At 46.4% G+C, this 20,993-nt stretch overlaps 1 protein-coding gene across 2 annotated transcripts in view; it reads right to left on the reverse strand.

The window, feature by feature from the left end:
• Window positions 1-20,993, reverse strand: part of NPC1 (NPC intracellular cholesterol transporter 1) — a 47,442-nt gene that overhangs the window by 1,219 nt on the left and 25,230 nt on the right. For both annotated transcript variants that reach the window (XM_007127207.3, XM_028480547.2), the window contains exons 9-24: window positions 19,546-19,772; window positions 16,925-17,025; window positions 14,622-14,724; window positions 11,792-11,981; window positions 11,160-11,342; window positions 10,270-10,384; window positions 8,273-8,400; window positions 8,037-8,177; window positions 6,768-6,857; window positions 6,166-6,356; window positions 5,743-5,858; window positions 4,958-5,087; window positions 3,155-3,355; window positions 2,032-2,263; window positions 1,160-1,273; window positions 187-349 (exon numbers count right to left, since the gene is read on the reverse strand). In XM_007127207.3, coding sequence (XP_007127269.2) covers window positions 187-349; window positions 1,160-1,273; window positions 2,032-2,263; window positions 3,155-3,355; window positions 4,958-5,087; window positions 5,743-5,858; window positions 6,166-6,356; window positions 6,768-6,857; window positions 8,037-8,177; window positions 8,273-8,400; window positions 10,270-10,384; window positions 11,160-11,342; window positions 11,792-11,981; window positions 14,622-14,724; window positions 16,925-17,025; window positions 19,546-19,772 — 2,425 coding nt within the window. The remainder of the gene's footprint in view (window positions 1-186; window positions 350-1,159; window positions 1,274-2,031; window positions 2,264-3,154; window positions 3,356-4,957; window positions 5,088-5,742; window positions 5,859-6,165; window positions 6,357-6,767; window positions 6,858-8,036; window positions 8,178-8,272; window positions 8,401-10,269; window positions 10,385-11,159; window positions 11,343-11,791; window positions 11,982-14,621; window positions 14,725-16,924; window positions 17,026-19,545; window positions 19,773-20,993) is intronic.

The raw sequence follows: 20,993 nt of genomic DNA on the forward strand, positions 1-20,993 counted from the left end.
TGAAGTATGGACGAACATGAAGCCCCAGGACTGGAGTTCTTCTCTTAGAAGTTTTACTCAGTGTTATTTATCAAATGACCATCAGTATAAGTACATTCAAATACTTCAAAAGAATGTTTCAAGGTATCCTTTTCCTTTGGTATCATGCTTCCTCCATCCCACTAGGTTAAAAATAAAAACGCTTACCTACGTAACTGAGCAAGACAGGGAGGAATATTAATCCATGCGTGGCTCCCAGTAAGACCATAGCTAAATACATCCTGAAGTAAAATATCTGGAAAATTTGAGATTTGGCAAAGGCCAAAACCATAATGCCTCCAAATTTTGTTAGTGTGATTCCACTGAATACCTAAGAGAAGAGAGGTGGGGTTAGAAGCAACTTTTTATCAACCTACCGTAATTGAACACTTCCTCATAGAGGGATTTCTTAAAAGCCAAGGTCCAAAGTAATGGGGGACCGAACCCCAGCGTTCAGATTTACTGGTAAGTAGCATTAGGCTCTGCCTAAATCGTTTTGTTTGCTACTTATGAATCTGAGGGGGAAAGAAAAGGTGTAATAAGGGTAAAAGCTGTGTATTCTGCATAGACCCCACGGCAGCTCTGCAAGTCTATCAGTGCCATTTCTCCAACAGCATTATTTTTCAATTAAGGTATGTACTATTTTTTTAGACAATACTATTTATTACACTTTTTGTTGTTACTCTGTAACAGTGTTGTCTGGTGGTAAAGTAACTGGTTCATAGTTCAGCCCTGTATCCTGGTTTAGCCTGAGAAGATTCTCCAAATGTGAACCACAAACTGCACACCGGGCTCCAAGCATGGCAGCTCCCCTGCTTTTCAACACACATGGCTGGCCTGGGTTTTAAAATGGCTCTCATATCAAACTTCTCTATTTTCCTGCTTCAGCCATACTGTCGTCTGCAAAGGAGTCTCCAGCAGTAACAGTTCTAAAGAATTTCAAGGTGGAGCTCTATGCAAGATACAGCTATTTCATGAATTGTCTGAAAACTTGTAATCCTTAGGAGCTGCTGCTAAGTAAAAGATACAAATTCTGCTTTCCCTACTGAACCTTAAAGTTCCTTCTCCTGAGAAACGGTCACCAAGCTGGGTACTTCACGGTGAGGTATCTGCCCGAGTCATCTGCTCGGGCGGTACTTACAGAGCTGCCCATGTGGGAGAGCGCCTCTTCTGCCCGTTCCACGCGGCTTCCCTTCGTGCTCACCGTGAACGCTCTCGTGATATGGCTGCAGAACTCCACGGAGATGCCACAGCTCTGAAATAAAGTGCTTCCTTTACAACTGCCCTTCTCCAGATAAAAACAGTAAAAGCAACCACCCCTTTCCCGGGATCTGTGGTTATCAGGGCACCTGGGAGGTAAAGGAGCCCGGAGCACCCCCTCTTAACTTACAAGACGAAGCTCCCATCACACCAACTTAAACTGTCCCGGGAAGCTTGTGGAACCCTCCAGGCACAGTTTCCTCCAGCAGATTTGCCTCTATTAGGGGGAAGCAGCTGAAACCTCTCAAGGTCCCCCCAACCCCCAGCCAGCCAGCACGCTGTCATTTCTTTAGCTGGGCCTCACTACCACTCCCCCTGAAGCCACGTTCCGTTCGTATCTGAAGAGCAGATGCACTGTGTCTGTTTTCTGTTAATACTTTCTCAAATGTGCACGTATTCAAGACTATTAAAAAGCACCTGGCAACCACATGGAAGGCAAAAGGTCTCGGTCAGAAAATTCCATTGAGAAGGGGCAGTTTTTCTAACTGAAAACTGAACGTCGTGCTGTCATCAGGCTACATACTTGGGCAAAACACCCTTCAGAATAATAATTTAAAGGCAGAATGCCTAAGCCAGACCACGGCCTCACATTTCCATTGCTATACGTACCACCCACGTCCAACTCCACCTGCCACTGACCCCACCTGACCATGTGCGCCAAGAGCAGGAGCTGGCCTCGATCTCTCACCCCAAGAAACAATTCACAGCAGTGACATAAGGAGTGAGGGACAAACTGAGTGGACCAGGACTCACCATGACCAAGTTGACCAAGGAAACCGCATTCAGACTGATGCCCCAGAGCCACATGACACCGAACATGTTGACCAAGATCATAGCGATGGTGATGCACATGATGGCCGCCGACCACAGCTCACAGCCCAGGAGAACCACGGTCACCAGAAAGATGGCGCCCAGGGACACGCCGAGGTTAAAGATAGTGTCGTCAATCATGGTCAGGTACTGTTCGTAGAAGACGTAGAACACACTAGAGAGGGGGAGAAGGTTCTGTCACAGCTTGTTTTTGCTTCTGGAAGCTTTACTCCTCATCCTGCCACAACTGCGAAACGGAAACTACCTTGAGAGACATCCTCACATAAAACCTCCGTTTGTGCGAGACTCACCTCCAGCAGTTAAGCTGGACCTCTGACCACTGACACCCAAAGAAGGGCCTCCGAGATGTGTATTTTATATAAGGTTTTTGTTAATGTGCCCAATCCATTCTGCTTTATAGGCATTTATCGACAAAAGAATATTCCGTGGTATTTTGGGAAAACAAGCCCTGGTCTATCCTGAGGGCTACCCCCAGCCAAGCGGGGTCATGCAGGGCCTGAGAAGAAAATGCTTTTTTGGCAAAGTTAACCAGCTCCTCTAAGCAGTCAGGACACCCACTCCAAGAACTCCTTCCACAGGAAAACAGGCTGTCCTCCTGCCAGGAACAGGTCCAGACTCCCTTCAATGAGATTACAGGGGTTGGGGGGAAAATCACTTGTTTCTCCTACTTTTCTAATATCTTCCAAATTCAGTGTTTCATAAAATATTTTCTTTATGAGGAGAAAAAAGAAAAATAAATGAAAAAAGAGAAACCTCCATACAGGCAGTGTCCCCAGCAATCAGTCGCCGGGCCCTCTCTGTGAAGCTGCTCCCCGGGCACCGTGCCCCCGCCCCCCGCCTGTTTTGCAGGGTGTGAGCTCCAGCCCCAAGACCTCAGTAGGTGCTGCAGATTCTGGCCCAGGTGCCGTCTCCTGAGACAGGCTTCACCTGTGCTCAGGACGGAGCCGGGTTCAGAAGGAAAGCCGAGTGTCCGCCCCCCAGCAAGGGAACCCCAGGGTGTGGGCGCTCCCCCAGGACACCCTCATTTACAAAATCCACACATTACCTGTATGGGAACACACGGTGATCACTTCCTTCCAGGCCCATGGTTCTGGTGATGCTGCTGGCGATGAGGCGGGCCTTTTCCATGGCGTCGATGAAGTCAGCGGAGGTCTTGAGCACCGTGTGGTAGGTCATGAAGTACGTGGCTCCGACGCCCGTGCCGTTGCCGAGGATGTTAACTGCCGCGCTGTAAGCGGCGTGTCCCCTGGGAGAAGACAGTGGTATCAAAGGCCACACCTTGTGCCGTACCTGCAGAATCTGAGCATCAAGGCTGAGTGGTGTCACGTGACCCTGGACTCAGGGATCAGACCAGCTGTCAATTTCAAGGACAGGGAAGCCCCTGAAAAGGCACGATGAAGGTTTAGCTTATTCTTTCCCACACTGGCTTTTCTTTGCTTCTTTGGTTTTTTTGACGCGTAGCTGCTACTGTTTCTATGGCTGGTTCTGCGCACAGTCCAGTGTGTTTTTCTACAGAGTTTGCTCAGCAATGCTGTGTAACAGGAGGCGGGAATGGACAAGGGCCCTGCCGCCATGAGGTCGGCCTCGGCCCTGGAACCCTGGGCAGAATTACTAAATTTGGGCTGCAGTGTCATCTGCAAAGGGTGTACCACCACCTACTCATGAGGCTGTGTGGTGAGTCAGTGAAATAGTGTCGGTGAGGTGCCTGGCACGATCCTGGCACACAGGAGGCTCCCTGTCTGTTGCCCTCCTACGAGTTGGATGCATTCTGACTTCTTTTATGTAGCCGAGCATTCAGTCTGCCAGGAGACCAAGCTACAGGGTTCACTTCTTTATTTTTAGGGACAGTCCTCCCATGGTACCTAGTCTAGGTCTTTTCAAAACACAGACGTGAGATGTATGACTGACGGGACTCTGGTCACATTATGTATTCTTATGAAGAACAGGGATGTCCAGCGTTTACCTAATGTATACCCGGACACTCACCTTCCTACCAAAACATCCAAATCCTCCCAACTCCAGACTTCAGTCATCTTTGCTATTTCTGGGCCAGAGATCCTGTTTCCATGGTAGCTGGCTGCCTGGCTAGATGGGGGAGTCAGACAGCCCATAACCTCATGTATGGACAGGCTGGCAAGAAGCACAGTGGGGCTAAAAGAATCTATTAAACCTTCGGGGACTTCCCTGGTGGTGCAGTGGTTAAGAATCCACCTGCCAATGCGGGGGACATGGGTTCGAGCCCTGGTCCGGGAAGATCCCACATGCTGCGGAGCAACTAAGCTCGTGAGCCACAACTACTGAAGCCCGCATGCCTGGAGCCCATGCACCGCAACAAGAGAAACCACCGCAATGAGAGGCCCAAGCACCACAACGAAGAGCAGCCCCCGCTCACTGCAACTAGAGAAAGCCCATGCCCAGCAACAAAGACCCAATGCAGCCAAAAATAAATAAATTAAAAAAAAAAAATCTAAACCTTCATCCCGGGTGACGTCACCAGAGCAGAGCTGCAGTGCCCCATATGCCCCAGACACAACTGGACAAACCCTTTCACATCCTGAATCGCCCGCATCCCTCCCCACAATCTGCCCTGCCGGTGGTCTGCACAGGACTGTGTCCTTCATGCCGCCAGGAGGGGAGCGTGAGACAGAATGCTCAGGCCAGGATGGACTCGGGGTCAGAATGAGGAGGAGTTTTCTTTAAAGGCGTTTTGGTTTCTCTGCGGGACAGGGTGGGGAGTGGCAGAGAAGAGGACCTTCCCGCCCACCATTCCCTCCCCAGCCCTCCCCAGCTTCCCAGTGCAAATTAAAGGGGAAGCGGGCACACAGCTGAATGGTTCCGTGTCACTTACCCTTTGCCACACTTGGTGTTCGGGTTATCGGAGAGGAACATGGGCAGGAACCTCATGAAGTCTGCGCCCCGAGGCCTCTGCTTGCCCTCTGGAGTCAGAGGCCGGCAGTGGACGCAGGCAGGGTCAACCACTGTGCAAACAGGTTGGGGGAGCCACGGTGAGAAGGATGGGTCTCCAGATTAAACCATTTAAAAATAATGATAAAGAAGTGACGGGAATTCTTTTCCTGAATCCTTCTGTTTATCCAAAAGCTTCAAACACATGGTTTTCACAGTCTAATAAACTTGAGGTCCCATCTTCATCTAACACAGGCTGTACAAATTTTCGTCCCCGAAGCAGGTTTCCTGCTTTAAGGACAACCTCAGTATGTTATTACCAGAGTCCAGGCCGTCCATGTTTTTATCAAGAAAATCCTAGGACAGACTCAACACTTTTACAAAACCATATGGCAATAGTGATAAACAAAGAAAAGCACTCCCATGGGAAGCTACGGCCAGATACCAATCAAGAGAGATCATCAGCATTGTCGGGAAAAGATGACAAACCTGAAAAGCAGGGTCCCCTGACCTGGGCCTTGTTCAGCCTGCAGCCCCATGGGGGGCTAGAAAGGGGACAACAAGGTATCTCCAGAGTGAACAATGGAGGAAGGGGATGATGACAAGGGGAATGAGATGCAGCAATGGCAGACAAACAGGTGGACGTGGAGGTAAAATGCAAATGATTTTTAAATTATAATGTTAAAGTTCTTCAGAAAAGAGGGAAAGATCTGGAAAAGGATCAAGTACCCGACGCATTGCAGAACCGATCCGTGCTGTTGTAGACTCTACAGCAAGACGACTGTGGCTTGACCCAGTCAAAATAATCGTCAATCCAGGACGAGGGAGCAAAGCCTATCCGGGTACTAGAGAAAGGAGAGAAAGGGTTACTGATGCCCCCACAAGGAGGAAGTCTTCAGTTTCAGTCCTTTTTCTAGAAATCCAAAACTTCCTTTTCTAGACCTTTTAATGCCACCCAGTCAGAAGACAAACCACATTAGTGCTTAATGGGAAAAGCTTCAGAATATGAGGTGGTAAATTTGCCCTTTAAAAGGTTTTGCTCAGATTCAACCCACATTTTGCAAGATAGATTTTCCAGGAAAAGCTATCTTTAGAGAGAGGTTTCAGGCCGAGATCCCGGGCCAGGAGCCCGTCCGCGGCTGGGGTACTGACTAGTTGTCCAGCTGGGCGGCGGTGAAGATCTGCTGCACCAGCGAGTCATTGTTGCAGCCCAGGCCCCCGCACACCATGTTCTGCCCTTTCAGAGAAGCGTAGTCGTGCCCTCCCTCCACGACAAAGTACACAGGCGGGCCCGCGTGCAGGTAGCGATTGAGGGACTGGAAATAATCCGTCACATAGGAGTCCTGAGAGAGAGAGCGGACAACAGGACACAGTGTGAACGTCCTGTGCAAGCGAGAGGGGGGCTCCCGGCCGAGACGCCTCGAGCCCAGGTTCCTGACTCCCTCCACAGCCAGCGCCCCCTCCCCACCCTGGGCCCAGGGGCTTTTCCAGTTGGTCCCACCGTCGGGAGGGCACCTCATGAGGTCAAGACCGGCTGCTCGCGTTCCGCAGCCATGCCCAAGGCCTGTGAGCTCAGAAGGCCCGGGACTCATGGGCAGAGCTCTGGCGAGGTTCCTGCAATGCGGGAGAGCCTGCCAGCACCCACGTTTAGAAGCGTACATCAGCTGAAACACCCGCGTGAGTGGGTGAATACATTTTGAAAAATGTATTCATCATGGGCTAAACGAGTTAGAATAAAAATGAAAGCGTCTTACATCTGGCATTGACAGAGACTGATCCAAGCCGATTTCTACTTTGTTCAGGACTGCGATACTGAATGACAGAACACCCACAAATACCGCTACCTGGAATGAGAAGTGAGTTACAGAGTTAGAGTTATCATGATTAAGAACATAAATCATTTATTTATCTATTTATTTTATTTATTTATGGCTGCATTGGGTCTTAGTTGTGGCATGCATGCAGGATTTATTTCCCCGACCAGAGATTGAACCCGGGCCCCCTGCACTGGGAGCGCTGAGTCCTACCCACTGGACCACCAGGGAACTCCCTAAATCAAATCTTAAACACACAAAATAGGACTTTTCTAAACGAAAAGCAAGTTTAAATGACACGCTAAGAAAACAAGGAGTCTGGGACAGTAGCCGAGGTCACCGTCTCAAGAGTCAAGCCACCTGGGTTCAAATCCTGGCTCTGCCACTTACAAGCTGAGTGACCCTGGGGAAGTCACTTAACCTCTCTGAGCTTCTATTTCCTCCTCAATAAAACAGGAAAAATAAGACTTGTAACATCAGATAATTTTGTGGATTAAATGAGAAAATTCTAGGGATAATCCAGAATTTAGCGTAGTACCCGGCTCCAGGCACAATACCAGATATTAAGTGTTCAATAAATGTTAGGTGTTACTATTACTTTTACTGGAATGAATTTACATTCTTTTAGTGGAGATGTGATAGATTACAGCTGTTGGCTATATCCAGTGTGTAAACTGTACTACAAAACGCTCTTGCATTGTTGCTGGGGATGAGGGACAGTGCAGGGGAGGGAGGTGGGTGACACTGAAGGTGCAGGACGAGGGTGATGGAACAGATCTATATCTTTGTGCTTACACGAATCTGCACATGTGATAAACTGACACAGAACTGGACGCATACATTGTGCCAATGTCGAACTCTTGGTTTTGATATTGAACTACAATTATGTAAGACCTTGGGAGGAAACTGGCAAAGGGCAGCTGGGTCCTTCTCTGCACTACCTCTGTGACTTTCTATGAATCTGTAATTATTTAAAAACAAAACAACCAGCGTAAAACAGAAACTCTTGCTTATGTTGCCTGCTAAAAATATTTTATATATTTGTACATATTTGCTTCTGCATTCTTGTGTGTATATATATATATATATATATATATATATACACACACACACACTTAACAGCTGTCAGAATCCTTCCCAAGCACTCTGATTTCTTAGAAGGCATGTGACAACTTTGTTTGGGGAGAAAAACCACAGACAGGCTTCTACCACAATGGGCCGCATCCAGTCCTTAAGCAGAAGTGGAGCATAGGCGTTTCTGAAGAAGTGAAATAAGCAGCTCTCCGAGGCCTGGATGCCTGCTCTGTCTGCCGTGCCCCCGACACAGCAGAGGACGTCCAGCCGGTTCTTCTGAGGGGATGAAGAGGGACAGAGGTCACCCTCCAGCCGCCTCATCTAGATTCTAGACTCAAATGAAACAGGCTGCACGCCTGATGACAACTTACCTCTTGCCGCTTAATGTCTAACCCCAAGACACTCACAAAACAGGTAATCTGAAGGAGGAAGTCAATGAGGACCGCCATCCCCGCGAAGAGAGAGAAGGTGTGCACAGCTGGCATCGCGGAGAGGCCTCCTGCGGGGAGAAGAGAGCAGCCACGTCCTTCCCAGCTGAGGGCTAAGCAGGCCTCACAGGCGCGTGCACGTATCAACACGCGGCACCAGAGCAGGCCAATCCCACGAGAAGAATTCCCCCCAATCCTCCCACCCAAAGGCACTCTGCGCAGTCTGCGGGTGTCACACCAGAACCACCTGGGGAGGTTAACATGTACGTTCCAGGGACCGGGCCCCATCCTACTTTATCAAGACAATGGCAATTCAACCCCAATTCTACTGTTCAGAATTCTATGATCCCAACTCTATAATTTAACAAGCTCTCCAAGCAAATGCATGCACTTTCACATTTGAGATCCATTAACACAGGCCATTTCTTATAGTACCTGCTACGCTTCAGTCCACAAGAGGGATGGTATTTCACATCTGCTCTTATATCATCCAGTCAGTCTCTCGGTTTAGTTACAAATGAGGATGCTCCAAGCGTCCTCCAGGCTAAGACTCAGAAGCTGAAAACTGGCTGCCCGTGGGCCAGATATATATAAACCCATTTTAGAATTTAAAAACAGTTTTTAAAAAAATAAATAGCCAATATTTAACAATGAGATTCACAGTGTCGCTTGAGGGAAAAAAAATCTAGATTCACGGCGTCGCTTGAGAAAAAAATTGGACCTGGCAGCACTGGGCCAGCAACACATAGCTGCCTCTTGCAGATGGGACCCCAGACTCTGGGTGCCACGGTCCCTGCTGCTCCTCCTGTCCCCGCAAAGTCACTCCAACCTTGAGGCCCAGGGTCAGCTGCTATCACCAACACACTTGCACTGGTTTTTTTTTAATAACAGAAAAAGAGGAAGTAACTGTTTTGCATCTGTATCCATAAAAAGAAACCACAAGGGCCACAGGTTTGTTCCACAGTGCACTGCTTCGTGGAAATGGGGGATGATATACGCTAATGGCGTGTCTGTGTCCAAAGACCACACCTACGATGTCCCTCCCATGGCCCCTTGTAAGATGACCTGGTGGCCCCTGCAGGCATTTCCACTGGGGCCCACGGATCGTGTGTCTTCCCTGGACTTACTGGGCGATTCTAATCAGCATCCTCTGCAGAGGATGTGATCAGTTTTCTCTTACTACATGCCAGACATGGGGGTGGGGAGTGCCCTGCTAGTAAGACTACCAATTTCTCCACATGAAAGAATACAGACGTGCTGGGTTTTGTGCCAGCTTATTCTGGCTCCTTGTATTGAGGGAAGATTGAAGAACTTCTGCTCATTGACGAGGCTGCTTCCCGGTGAACTGTGTGAGCAGAGGCGGGGAGACTGCCTTTCGGAACAGTGGCAAACACCTTGCGAGCTAACGCCTGTGATTTTGGAGTTGCTGCCGAGAGTGCTGTGTCAGAAAGGACTCTGTGGCTGTCCTTCAAGAGTGCTATTTTCAAACCCCAGCACTCGCCGTGGGTGCCCTAAATGGGGAGGGGCAGGAGTCCTAGGTATCTGAACCCCAACATCAACACCGTCCTGAAACAATGTGAGAAGGAAGACACTTGCTGGAAATTCCCTGGTGGTCCAGTGGTTAGGACGCAGTGTTTCCACTGCGGGGGGGCACGGGTAGGGGCGCGGGTCCGATCCCTGGTGGGGGAACTAGGATCCTGCATGCCGCGTGGTGTGGCCAAAATTTTAAGAAATTAAAAATTAAAAATATATAAATAATGTAGTTAAAAAAAAGAAGACACTTGCTAATGGCACCCGAGATACTGCCACAAATTTTTCTCGTGGTCCACTCTGATACTTTCCAATCACAGAATAAAACTTAAAAAAGAACGCAAAGGGTCATATACTGATACATCCAGGCTCAGCAAACCTCAGGGTTGGCAGATTCAAAGAGTAATTACCTAAGAAAAATGCTACCGTCTCTGAAAAGGATGACAGGAAAATACTTGGAGCCACTTCTCCCAGGACCCGGCCCACCTGCTGGTCCAGCGTCTCCCCTTGGAGACGTTCATCTCTCTTAAAAATAAAAAAAAAGTTAAACACGTGACATTAAAGTTTCTCAATTACAAGGCCACCTCTTTGCTTCTTTGGTGCCTTGTGTTAACCTGATGGTAAAAAAATAATGATTAGTAGCATCTACTTGTTGTTTGTAAACTTTATACAATAAAGCGGTGAGGAACCCAAACTTCTCATGTTGATTCATTCGGGATATTTCTGAAGCCCGGAGCCAGGTAACAGGTGAGAATCTAAAGGAAGGATTGAATCAGGTTATCAGGAAAATACATGCGACGCAGGCTGCAGGTGGCTGGACCTTTAAATAACACTCCTACATGCCACTGGGTCTCTGCCCAGGTAAGCGCTACAGGACAAGCGACCCTGGGAGAACCAACGGACTGACGTCATTTTTTACATCAGTGGGTCCTGTGTTGACCTTTTGCCTTTTAGTGGCACCTCTGACAAATCCCTCATTCTTCTACACTATATTGAGAATCATTTTAATAGCTGTTGTGACCAAAATATTTTCCACAAGCGTGTTAGCCCTTTTTGCACACACATTGCACATATTTTAAAACCAAATTCTCACTTTATATCTATGCCACCAACCAAAGAGAATGTTGGTCTCAATCTTCTTGGTCTCAAACTGTCCAGAACAAGTTACAGGCACCAATAAGCCACACAGAGGAACGGAAACGAAGTCTCCACGTGTCACACTCAAATACCCCGCATGGAGCTGAACAGCTGTATGTGGAGCCTGGTACTCGGTCAGACTCTGTGAGACTCTGAAACGCACCTGGTAGGTCTGGACCAGAATGAAGATGTTGTCCACTCCCACAGCCAGCACCAGGAACGGGATGACTTCTATCACAATGAGGGTGAAGGGGATCCCAACGTAGCTGAAGATGCCCAGGGAGCACGCCACTGAGCTCAGCACGATCAGGATGCCCGCGACGCCCAGCGAGATTTTCGAATCCACCTGGAGATGCCACAAAGACATAAATCCTCATGTAGGGTGTTTTTTTGTCCTGTTCCTAAAGGGTCCTCATTTTCACCTCTTTACCTGGATATTGTCCATCTAGATTTAAAAGTACAGTTCCCGGTTTGAGAGAAGATATGAAAAGTTGTCTAGGTCTTCCCTAGCAACATATTTTATCAGCCTACATTCTTAGGTGATGGCAAGTTAGAAAAAAAACTGGATTATGTGAAATAAACTTTAAGTTGAAGAAACTGGAACTGAAGAAAACAGAGGCAGGAAGCAGAAAATGTGACAAACAAGTAAAACAGGACAATTTAAGGCAGTTTTGAACATAATGAATTAGGATTAAGCAGAGGCAAAAACATGCCATCACGCTGTGTACTGCCATTTCCCTCTAACACACACACACACACACACACATGCACACACACACCTACATACCCACTTACCAGAAACGTGCTACAGCTTTTGATATGCCCCAAGGCTATGGAAATATATAAAAACATGATGCCATAGCTGATTAGAACAGTGAAGATATCACTGTTACTTTCACGATTTAGTTCATCTTCAATACTTCGTTCAGCCTTAAAAGAAATGGTCAGATTTGGATTCTTGTAGTTTTTCACAAAATTAATAAACCTAAAAGGGTAAGCAAAATTTTGTTATTTTTAGTTAAAACTTAGTGACAACTAAGTAAGGAACTTCTTCGTAACTTCTACGACACAAAAGCCACACTTAACCCTTATACCTCATTAGGACCCTCTACACTGGCAAGTAGAAGGTAGGACACTTCCAGATTACGAAGTTCCAGACACGCTGAGTTTTCCAGTATTTAAAACAGGTTTAGAACAAGTTTAAAAACTGCTTCATGGTCTCACTTCTTTTCTACTAAAAAAGATTTCTAAATGAAGTATATTATACTACAGACATATGCTCATGGAACAAAAATTTTAAAAGTTGATCTACAGATTCAATGCAATCCCTATCAGAATCCCAGCTGACTTCTTTGTAGAAAGACAAGCTGTTCTAAAATTCACATGGAATTGCGAGGGGCCCAGAATAGCCTAAATCTTCTTTTTCAAGAAGAACAAAGTAGGAAGATTCACACTTCCCAATTTCAAACTTACTACAAACCAACAGTAATCAAGACAGTGTGGTTACCAGCACAAGGCAAGGACAAGCATACAGATCAAAGGATCAGAACTAACAGTCCAGAAATATGCCATGTATCTGCCTTCACCTAATTTTCAATAAAGGTGGCAAGACTATTAATGGGGGAAAGAACATCTTTTCAACAAATGGCCTGGGGCAACTGGATAGCCATATACAAATAAATGCAGTTGGACCCTTACCTCACACCATGTATAAAGATTAACTCAATGGATAAAAGACCTTTTAAATGTGAGAGCTAAAACTATAAAACTCTCAGAAGAACACATAGGTGTAAATTTCCAGGTCCTTGGGTTAGGCAATGGTTTCTTGGCTATGACACCAAAAGTATGAATAACAAAAGAGAAGATAGATAAATTGGACTTTACCGAAATTAAAAACTTCTGTGTTTCAGGGGATACCATCAAGAAAGGCAAAAACACAGACTGGAGAATGGGAGAAAATATCTGGAAATCATACATCTGATAAGGGACTTGTAGAATATATAGCAATTCTTATAATTTGATAATAAAAATACAAATAACCCAGTCAGAAAAATGGGCAAAGGATACGAATAAACATTTTTCCAAAGAAGTTATACAAATCGGTGCATGAAAAGATGCTCAAATTCATTAGTCATCAGGGAAATGCAAATCAAAACTGCAATGAGGGAATTCCCTGGTGGTCCAGTGCTTAGGACTTGGTGCTTTCACTGCCGTGGCCCGGTTCAAGCCCTGGTTGGGGAACTAACATCCCGCAAGCTGTGCAGTGTGGCCGAAAAAACAAAACAAACAAAAAAAATTGCAATGAGATACCACTTCACACCCACTAGGATAGCTAGAATCAAAGTCAAATAATAACAAGTGTTGGCGAGGTGTGGAGAATCTGAAACCTCCAAACACTGCTGGTGGGAATGTAAAATGGTGCAGTCACTTTTTTTTTTTGGCTACGCCGCACAGCATGTGGGATCTTAGTTCCCCAACCTGTGGAAGCAGAGCCTTAACCACTGGACCGCCAGGGAAGTCCCATCGGTGCAGTCGCTTTGTATAAAAGTCTGCCAGTTCCTCAGAGTTACCGTATGACCCAGCAATTCTACTCCTAGATATATACCGACCAAGAGAAATGAAAACATGTTCACACAAAAACTTGTATACGAATGTTTGTAGTATTATTCCTAAGAGCCAAGAGGTAGAAACAGCTCAAATGTTCATCAACTGATGAATGGATAAACAAAATGTGGTATATCCATAGGATGGGATACTCTTCAGCCATAAAAAAGGAACGAAGTACTGACACATGCTACAACTTGGATGAACCTTGAAAACATTATTCTAACTGAAAGAAGCCAGACCCAAAAGTCCAAGTACATGATTCCATTCATATAAAAGTCTGGAATAGGAAAATCTAGAGACGGAGAGTAGACTGGTGGCTGTGCAGGGCTGTTAGGAGGGTGACCACTTCAGGAGATGGGATTTCTTTCTGGGGTAAAGAAAATGTTCTAAAATTGACCATGGTGATGTTTGCACACATCTGTGAATATACTAAAAGCTACTGAATTGTACACTTTAAATGGGTGAACTGTATGGTATACGAATTATATCCCAACAAAGCTGTTCAGAGTCCCTGTCCTCCTCGGTCCCCTCTTCCCATTCTCTAGAGGTTAAACCACAGCTAACTGGTTCCCAGGTCATTTGTTTGATATCTTTTCTAGGCATGGATGGCATGCATAGCATGTATTTGTCCAAACACACTGACTGCAGTTTTTCTTTACTATCTTGAACCATTTATTTATCTCACCATCTTTAATGATGAAATAATATTCCACTGTACTTCTCCCTACTAATATACAATCAGCTTGCTCCCAGGTTTTGCTGTTAGAAAATAATGCAAGGAACATTTCTGCATAGATACTTCTGCATTCTTGTTGCAGGGATATGTATTAAAAGAATGTTTATAGATAAATTTATATATAGATTTTTTTTTTCATAACACCACCAGTACCAAGTGAAAAAAATGGCATAACTTAGATCTACTGTTGGTTAATTTAGTTGAACTAAGTGTAAATACTTTCTGCTACGGTCCACCTTCCCACAGAAAGAACAGCTTGTTTAGACCCTGTGAGCAACTCACTCTCTTTCCCAGGCCTGGGCCCTCTGGAGCTTCTCTGTATCATTACAGTAATTATTGACAGGAAAGGTAATCACAAGGGCTGTGGCATTATTGTAGTTTTGATCTAGAAAGGAAAAAGGTGACATCAAAGAGCAGATTACAAGCGTGTAGAAAACTAGATCAACACGAGGGGAAAATCACAAGCCAGTTAGGTGCTTGGTTTCTCATGGGGCTAAAGCCTATACACACCTGAGCTTGAGGAATACAACAGGAGATCTGGTGCCTGTGTAGTTCAGCTAGTGAGGAAAAAGGACCCTCGTGTGGAAGTAGGCACAGTTGTCATTCGTATCATCATTACTACACGGCACGTGCATAGTGACAATTTCAAACAGAGCAGAAAGGTGTTCGGGGAAAAGCCTCTCTCCTCCCTCAGTCCCCGTCTGTGTCTCAGCTCTCCTCCCCATACCATGGCGATGTGACTCCTTCCAGCCACGGTCCACGTGCATAAGCACAGTCTCCCCTCCCCTCCTGTTTACACAAGCAGTGACACACTCTTCTGCAAATGCTGCTTTTAAAGTCATATCCTGAGAATGCTCTGTTTTAGTACCCAGAGAGCGTCCTTATTCTTTTTTCTGCTGTATGATATTTCCTAGTATAATTTAACCAATCTCCAGTTGATGGCTATCTTTGCAAATTTTTTTGGTATTATACACAGAATTACTACAAACGATAACCTGATATTTCCAATATGTAAAATGTAATTTGTAGAATCAATTCTTATACGTACAATCACAGAATCAAAAAATATGTGCATTTCTAATTTTGATAGATTCCCCCCAACTGCCCTCCAAAGAGGCCATCCTGTTTTTCATTTCTTTCTTCAACAAAATATTTACTGAGACCTACTTTGTGCCAGACATTATCTTAGAGACTATGGATACATCAGTGAGCAAAGGAGATAAAAATCTCGGTCTTCCTGGAGCTTATATTCTAGTAACCATTTATACTTCCACCAACAATGTGGTTTCCCCACATTCATCCACAAAAGATTTTATCAAACGCTTAGATCTTTGCTAATCTCTTATGTAAAAGATTCAAGTGAGAGGCATTTCACTAATTTGGAGTGAGGTTCAGCATTTTCCCCATATAACTGAAAGCCACTTGTATTTCTTCTTTTGTTAACACTCATACGGCTCTGCCCACTTTTCTTTTGGGTGGCTGACCTTCTCTTTTCCCCAAGAGCTCTCCACATATTAAGGAAATGCTCTCTGTTATGTATACTAACTTTTTTTTTCTCCAGTTTGCTGTTTGCCTGTTTTTTTAAACTTTATGTTTGTTCTCTATACAGGAATTTTTAATTCTCATGCAGTCAAATTCATCATCAGTGTTTCCTTCTGTGGCTTCTGCATTGTGCGTCCTGCTTAGAAATGCCTTCTCCATTTAAAAATTATTAAAAAAAAATTCATCCTGCATTCTCTTCTAGTACTTTAATAGTTTCACTTCTTATACTGCAATCTTTGATCCATCGGAATTTACTCTGGTGGAAGGAATAAGGTAGAGAACAAATTTAATTTTGATGGCTGTGGCTACCCAGCTGGTGACACCATCTTTTCCCCACTGATTAGAAACCACATTGTGTTACATAAGGCAGAGTAAAATTTAAATACAGCTCACAACTTCTCCCTTCCCACTGGATGAGGAGAAGAACATCTGGCTTCTTCATTAGGCTGGAGAAAAACCTGTTAGGCTGCCTGTAATTAGGCTTCAGATGCCAAAGCTGTCACATGATTCATTACCCCATCATACCTAATATAATCTGCTCCAAGGTGCTGCAGGAACCAGCAAAGAGCAAACCAACTGCCTCTCCCACTATAAAAGTGTTTGAATTCTTAGCCAACTGGTTTAGAAGGAAAAAATCTATCCACTTTGTTTCTTTTCCCCCATCTCACATATTATCTCTCCATTACAGATGTTCTTAACCAGAAGGCCAGACTCCGTAGAGGCTCTCTCAAGGAGTTTCAAGGGTTCCATGAACGCCCTGAAACTGAACAACGTATCACGTGGCATGTACACAATGGCATTACTCTGGGAAAATGTCCTTAGCTGTCGACAGCTTTCCCAAGAGTAACCTAAAAATGGCTAACACCACTTCCTTCAAATGCACAATAAAACCCAAAGCCAAAGGAGATATTATATTTGGTACCCAATATACTGGGTAAATAATAAGAGCGCTCGATCGATGAAATCTTCGTAATTACCACTTGACTGTTAATGACAGAACCAAGACTACTTTATCTAGCAGGAAAAGTAAAAGCTTCTCTCACCATCATAGCCTCCTAAGACAAGCCACGGGAACACTGGTCCACCAAAGGTCCCCAGGCAAGGATCGTGGAGCAAACTGGTGTCATTCAGGGAGGCGGGAGCCCTGCCAAGAATTCAGAAAACACCACCCAATTAGAACAACCTTAAGACGTCACAGAGACCTAAACATTTACGCAGCAGTCATGAGGCGGATTAAGAATGTGGGCCTGAGGTCAGTTCCTTGGATGAATAATAACAGTTCAGTAGTTGCTTCTGCGAGCTCAGTATCACTGAGGCAGGCACATGCGGTGCAATGTGGTTGATGTCACCTGGTGCACAGAGGAGGGGGCCACTAATACGTGGGGAAAACCGCCACCATAAAGAGAAGAGGTGTACAGACCAGGTCTCTAAGGCTGAGGGGGGATTCACCCGGGAAGGAGGAAGTGAGGGCTTCCACACACCACACTGGCAGGAAGAGAAGACAGAGCGTGAGGACAGGTACAGGAAAGGATAGAGTGGACGGCGGCCTGAGGGACCACAGGAAGTCCTGGGTCTAGAGCATGGGATACCCATGAAGGGGGACCTCCCAGGCAGGGGGTGGGGCTAGGAAGGAAGAGGGAAGCAGTGGAAAAAAGGGGTAGGCGCCATGCTAAGCCATTTGGATTTTTATCCTGTAGGCACTGGGGAACAATCAGATTTGGGGAAAAGGGAGGTCATGAGCTGTTTGACAAAGATAACTCGGGTGGCAAAGCGGAAGGAGGTCTGGAAGTAGGAAAGAAAGAAGCAGGGAGACCAGCCCAGGGACGCCAGCAGTGCAGGAGAGACAAGACAGACAACCGGTGACAGGGAACCAGCATTTTAGCACAGAAGTCAGGCGGACGCTGGGCACATGTGAAGGTCCTCGTATATGATGTGAACCACCGCCCTTCAGCGCCGAGGAACAAGGGACGGGCTTAGGTCCTGGAGGTCAGGTCACTGCTGGGGGCGAACAGCAGGCCTGCAGGGCTGCACAGAAGCTGAGTCCTGTCAACCCACGCATGTGGGGCTCTGCCGCCACATTGCGGGCTAGAGGGCTCATGCTGAGGTTAAAACCCACAAGAGTTACGTGAGGAAGAGTCCAGGCATCCCGTAAGCGGTGGGCATTGATGCCATCATGTGATGCAGGGGAAGCAGGAGGTCTGTGCTTGGTTCTGCGCCAGCCGGGCTCCTGCAGGGCCTGCGTGCCCCCAGGGGGAGTAGTCCAGGGAAAGGTGGAGGGTGAGGAGGGAGCTGAGAGCTGGGGACGCACAAGCGGAACCACAGACCACACACAGCCCTGCCGCGCAGGAGAGGAGGTGCTCACGGTGGTGTTTCCACACCTGTGTGAACCACGCTCCCCTCGGGCAAAACACCCATCTCATGCATCTCCCCTGCGGCCAAAATTCTGTTGATTTTTATTTTGTAAAACAAACAGAGAGAAAATAACTTTTTTCTTTAAATATTAAAGTTAAATAACACTGAACCTTTTTTTCCAATTGCCCGTGGCTGCCCTGTACCACCTGTCCTTCGGAGAACACTGCTTTGGGGACATTTATTGTTTCACGGGTTTGTGTTTATAGATGTGACATTCTGAAGAGAGTAAACACAGCCCAACCACCTAGAGTCAGTCATATTCCAGGAACAAAAACAGACGGAACCTAAGGTCACCAAACCAGGCCAGAAGCCAGAGCAGCTGGCTGTCAAGATGTGGTTAATTGAGCAGCACGTTCAAAGGTGACAAGGAATAATTTCTCTGCTTCCATAATGAAGAAACAGCCACAGTGGTGGTCTGATTGGCTGAACAACTGTCTCTGGGCCAGATCAGGCCAAGGTACATGGCATCCAGGGACGGCAGACGCAAGCTGCAAGCCACTCCTCCTGCCACGGGACAGGCCTAAAGATCACCTCACAGGTCACCAAGCACGGCTTCTCTGTGTCTAATTCAAACCATACACGCACCCCGCCCAGCCAGTCGAGCCTCCGAGGGGAAGCAGCTTCAGTGCCCTCTGATCTAACTGCACTCTAATCCAGCCCCCACTCCTCGAGGGGATGCTGCACGTTTTAAAAACTCAGTATCATGAAATAAATTTATATTTGAAAGACAAGAAAAAGCACTACAGGCTTCTATTTTTGCACTATTTAACCAGCTCAGGAATGCCTGGGGCGGTGTGGTAGATGTAACTATGTGTTATCAATCCAGGCGGGAGGCAGGGGCTGAGTGGTACCTGCCGTTCCTCAATGACACACCACGAACGCCCCACCCCAGGGCCTTTGTACCTGCTGCCCGTCTACATGGAACACTCCCCCCACCCCAACTCTCCCAGGCCTCCGTCTTCCCTTCTGCTGAGCAGGTCTCCGCTGCACCAAAAGCGGCACGCCCCCTGCACTCCCTGCCCTCGCCCAGCTTCCTTTCCCCACGGCATCGCCTCGACCTGGCACCGTCTCAACCCGGCGTCAGGGCCAGCGGCTACTGTTCACCCTCTGCCTCCCTTCATTAGAACGAAGGCTTCGCCGGGAGGATCCCGCTGTTTATCCCTGCTGGGGCTCCAGTACCTACAACGGCGTGTGGCCACAGCAGGGGCTCCAATGTTGGAGGAACGAAGGAAGGACTGTCCCCGCCACGTACCGAACGCAGTACAGGAAGTGTGTGTGGTAATCTGCGTACACAAAGAAGTCGTCTCCTACTTCGTGGTCCAGCACGGAATGGCTGTTCTGGAAGTAATTTAACACGCTCATGATGGTGCAGTGCTTGTTATATGGTGAGAGGGGGGCCAAGCAGATGTCCTGAAGTGTCACAGTCTTGTTGTTGTAAGATGCAGTAATGTTCTCGATGGCTGTTTGTAAGTCAAGAACCTGAAGGATGATTTTTAAAATAAACAAACCCAGAAATGTATCAGTTTTCCCTCAGAGGTTGACTAACCGTTATCGCCCGGAGGGGTCAGAAGGTAAAGAGTATTTGGCGAAAATCCTTCCTGAGACAGGGAAGGCTAAGACACACGATGGTTAAAAAAAAAAAATTTTTTTTTCTTTAAACATATTTTTAGTGACTTCCCTGGTGGTCCAGGGGGTAAGACTTCACCTTCCAGTGCAGGGGGTGAGGGTTCAATCCCTGGCTGGGGAGCTAAGATCCCACATGCCTCGCAGCCAAAAAACCAAAACATAAAACAAGCAATACTGTAACAAATTCAATAAAGACTTTAAAAATGGTCCACGTCAAAAAAAAAAAATCTTAAAAAAAAACAAACATATTTTTGCTGAGGAACAGCAAACTGGGATGGAGACTCCACCTACAGGCACCCAGAGAGAGGAGGGGGCACCACAACAGGTCAGATCCCAGCGCAGGACACACGAACATCTGCCCTCCCACCCTTCTCCACAGGGACCCACGCGGCCACAGAGGGGAGCCTGGGGTCATCTGCCTGATCTTCCTGACACTCCCTCCCCTCACCAACAAATACCACCTTCCTCCATACTATGGTTATTTATGTATATTCTCATACCTTCTAATAGAGAACATATTCCAGGAGGTAAATGACAACATTTGCACCTTTTGCAACAAGCTGGGAAAAAGCAACAGTCAGTCATTGGGTGGAAAAAAGATCCTACTAAAGTCTTGAGAATATTTTGATGTTTTTTCAAGCTATCAAGACTTTCTGTAGGGCAAGAGCAATGTTTAAGGAAAAACCATGCAACTGTGCAACTGTTCATTAAAAAATAAGTGGATGCAGTTTATCTACAGATAAGTGTGATAAGGGAGAACGGGCAGGTTTAAAACCCTTTGTAAGAGCACGGGATGGATCTCGTTCCAAATGCACCTCCCACCAAATGCAGGCAGGGAGCCCACATTCAGGCAACACTAAGTTCATTCCTACAGGTGTATCAGCAGTGATCCAACAGCTCCTTCCTAGGTCCCCAGGGCAGCATAAGAGGCTTTATCCCTCTGGGTCCTGGTGTATTACTTTTTAATTTTATCACGGAAAAAAAATCCATAAGTTCCTAGGTGAATTATAAATACATTCTGTTTCAAAAGAGAAACGCTCATCTCAATTTCAAGCAAGACCATCTGTATGAAAT

The sequence above is a fragment of the Physeter macrocephalus genome, chromosome 19 (assembly GCF_002837175.3).
Source record: "Physeter macrocephalus isolate SW-GA chromosome 19, ASM283717v5, whole genome shotgun sequence".
Taxonomy (NCBI): domain Eukaryota; kingdom Metazoa; phylum Chordata; class Mammalia; order Artiodactyla; family Physeteridae; genus Physeter; species Physeter macrocephalus.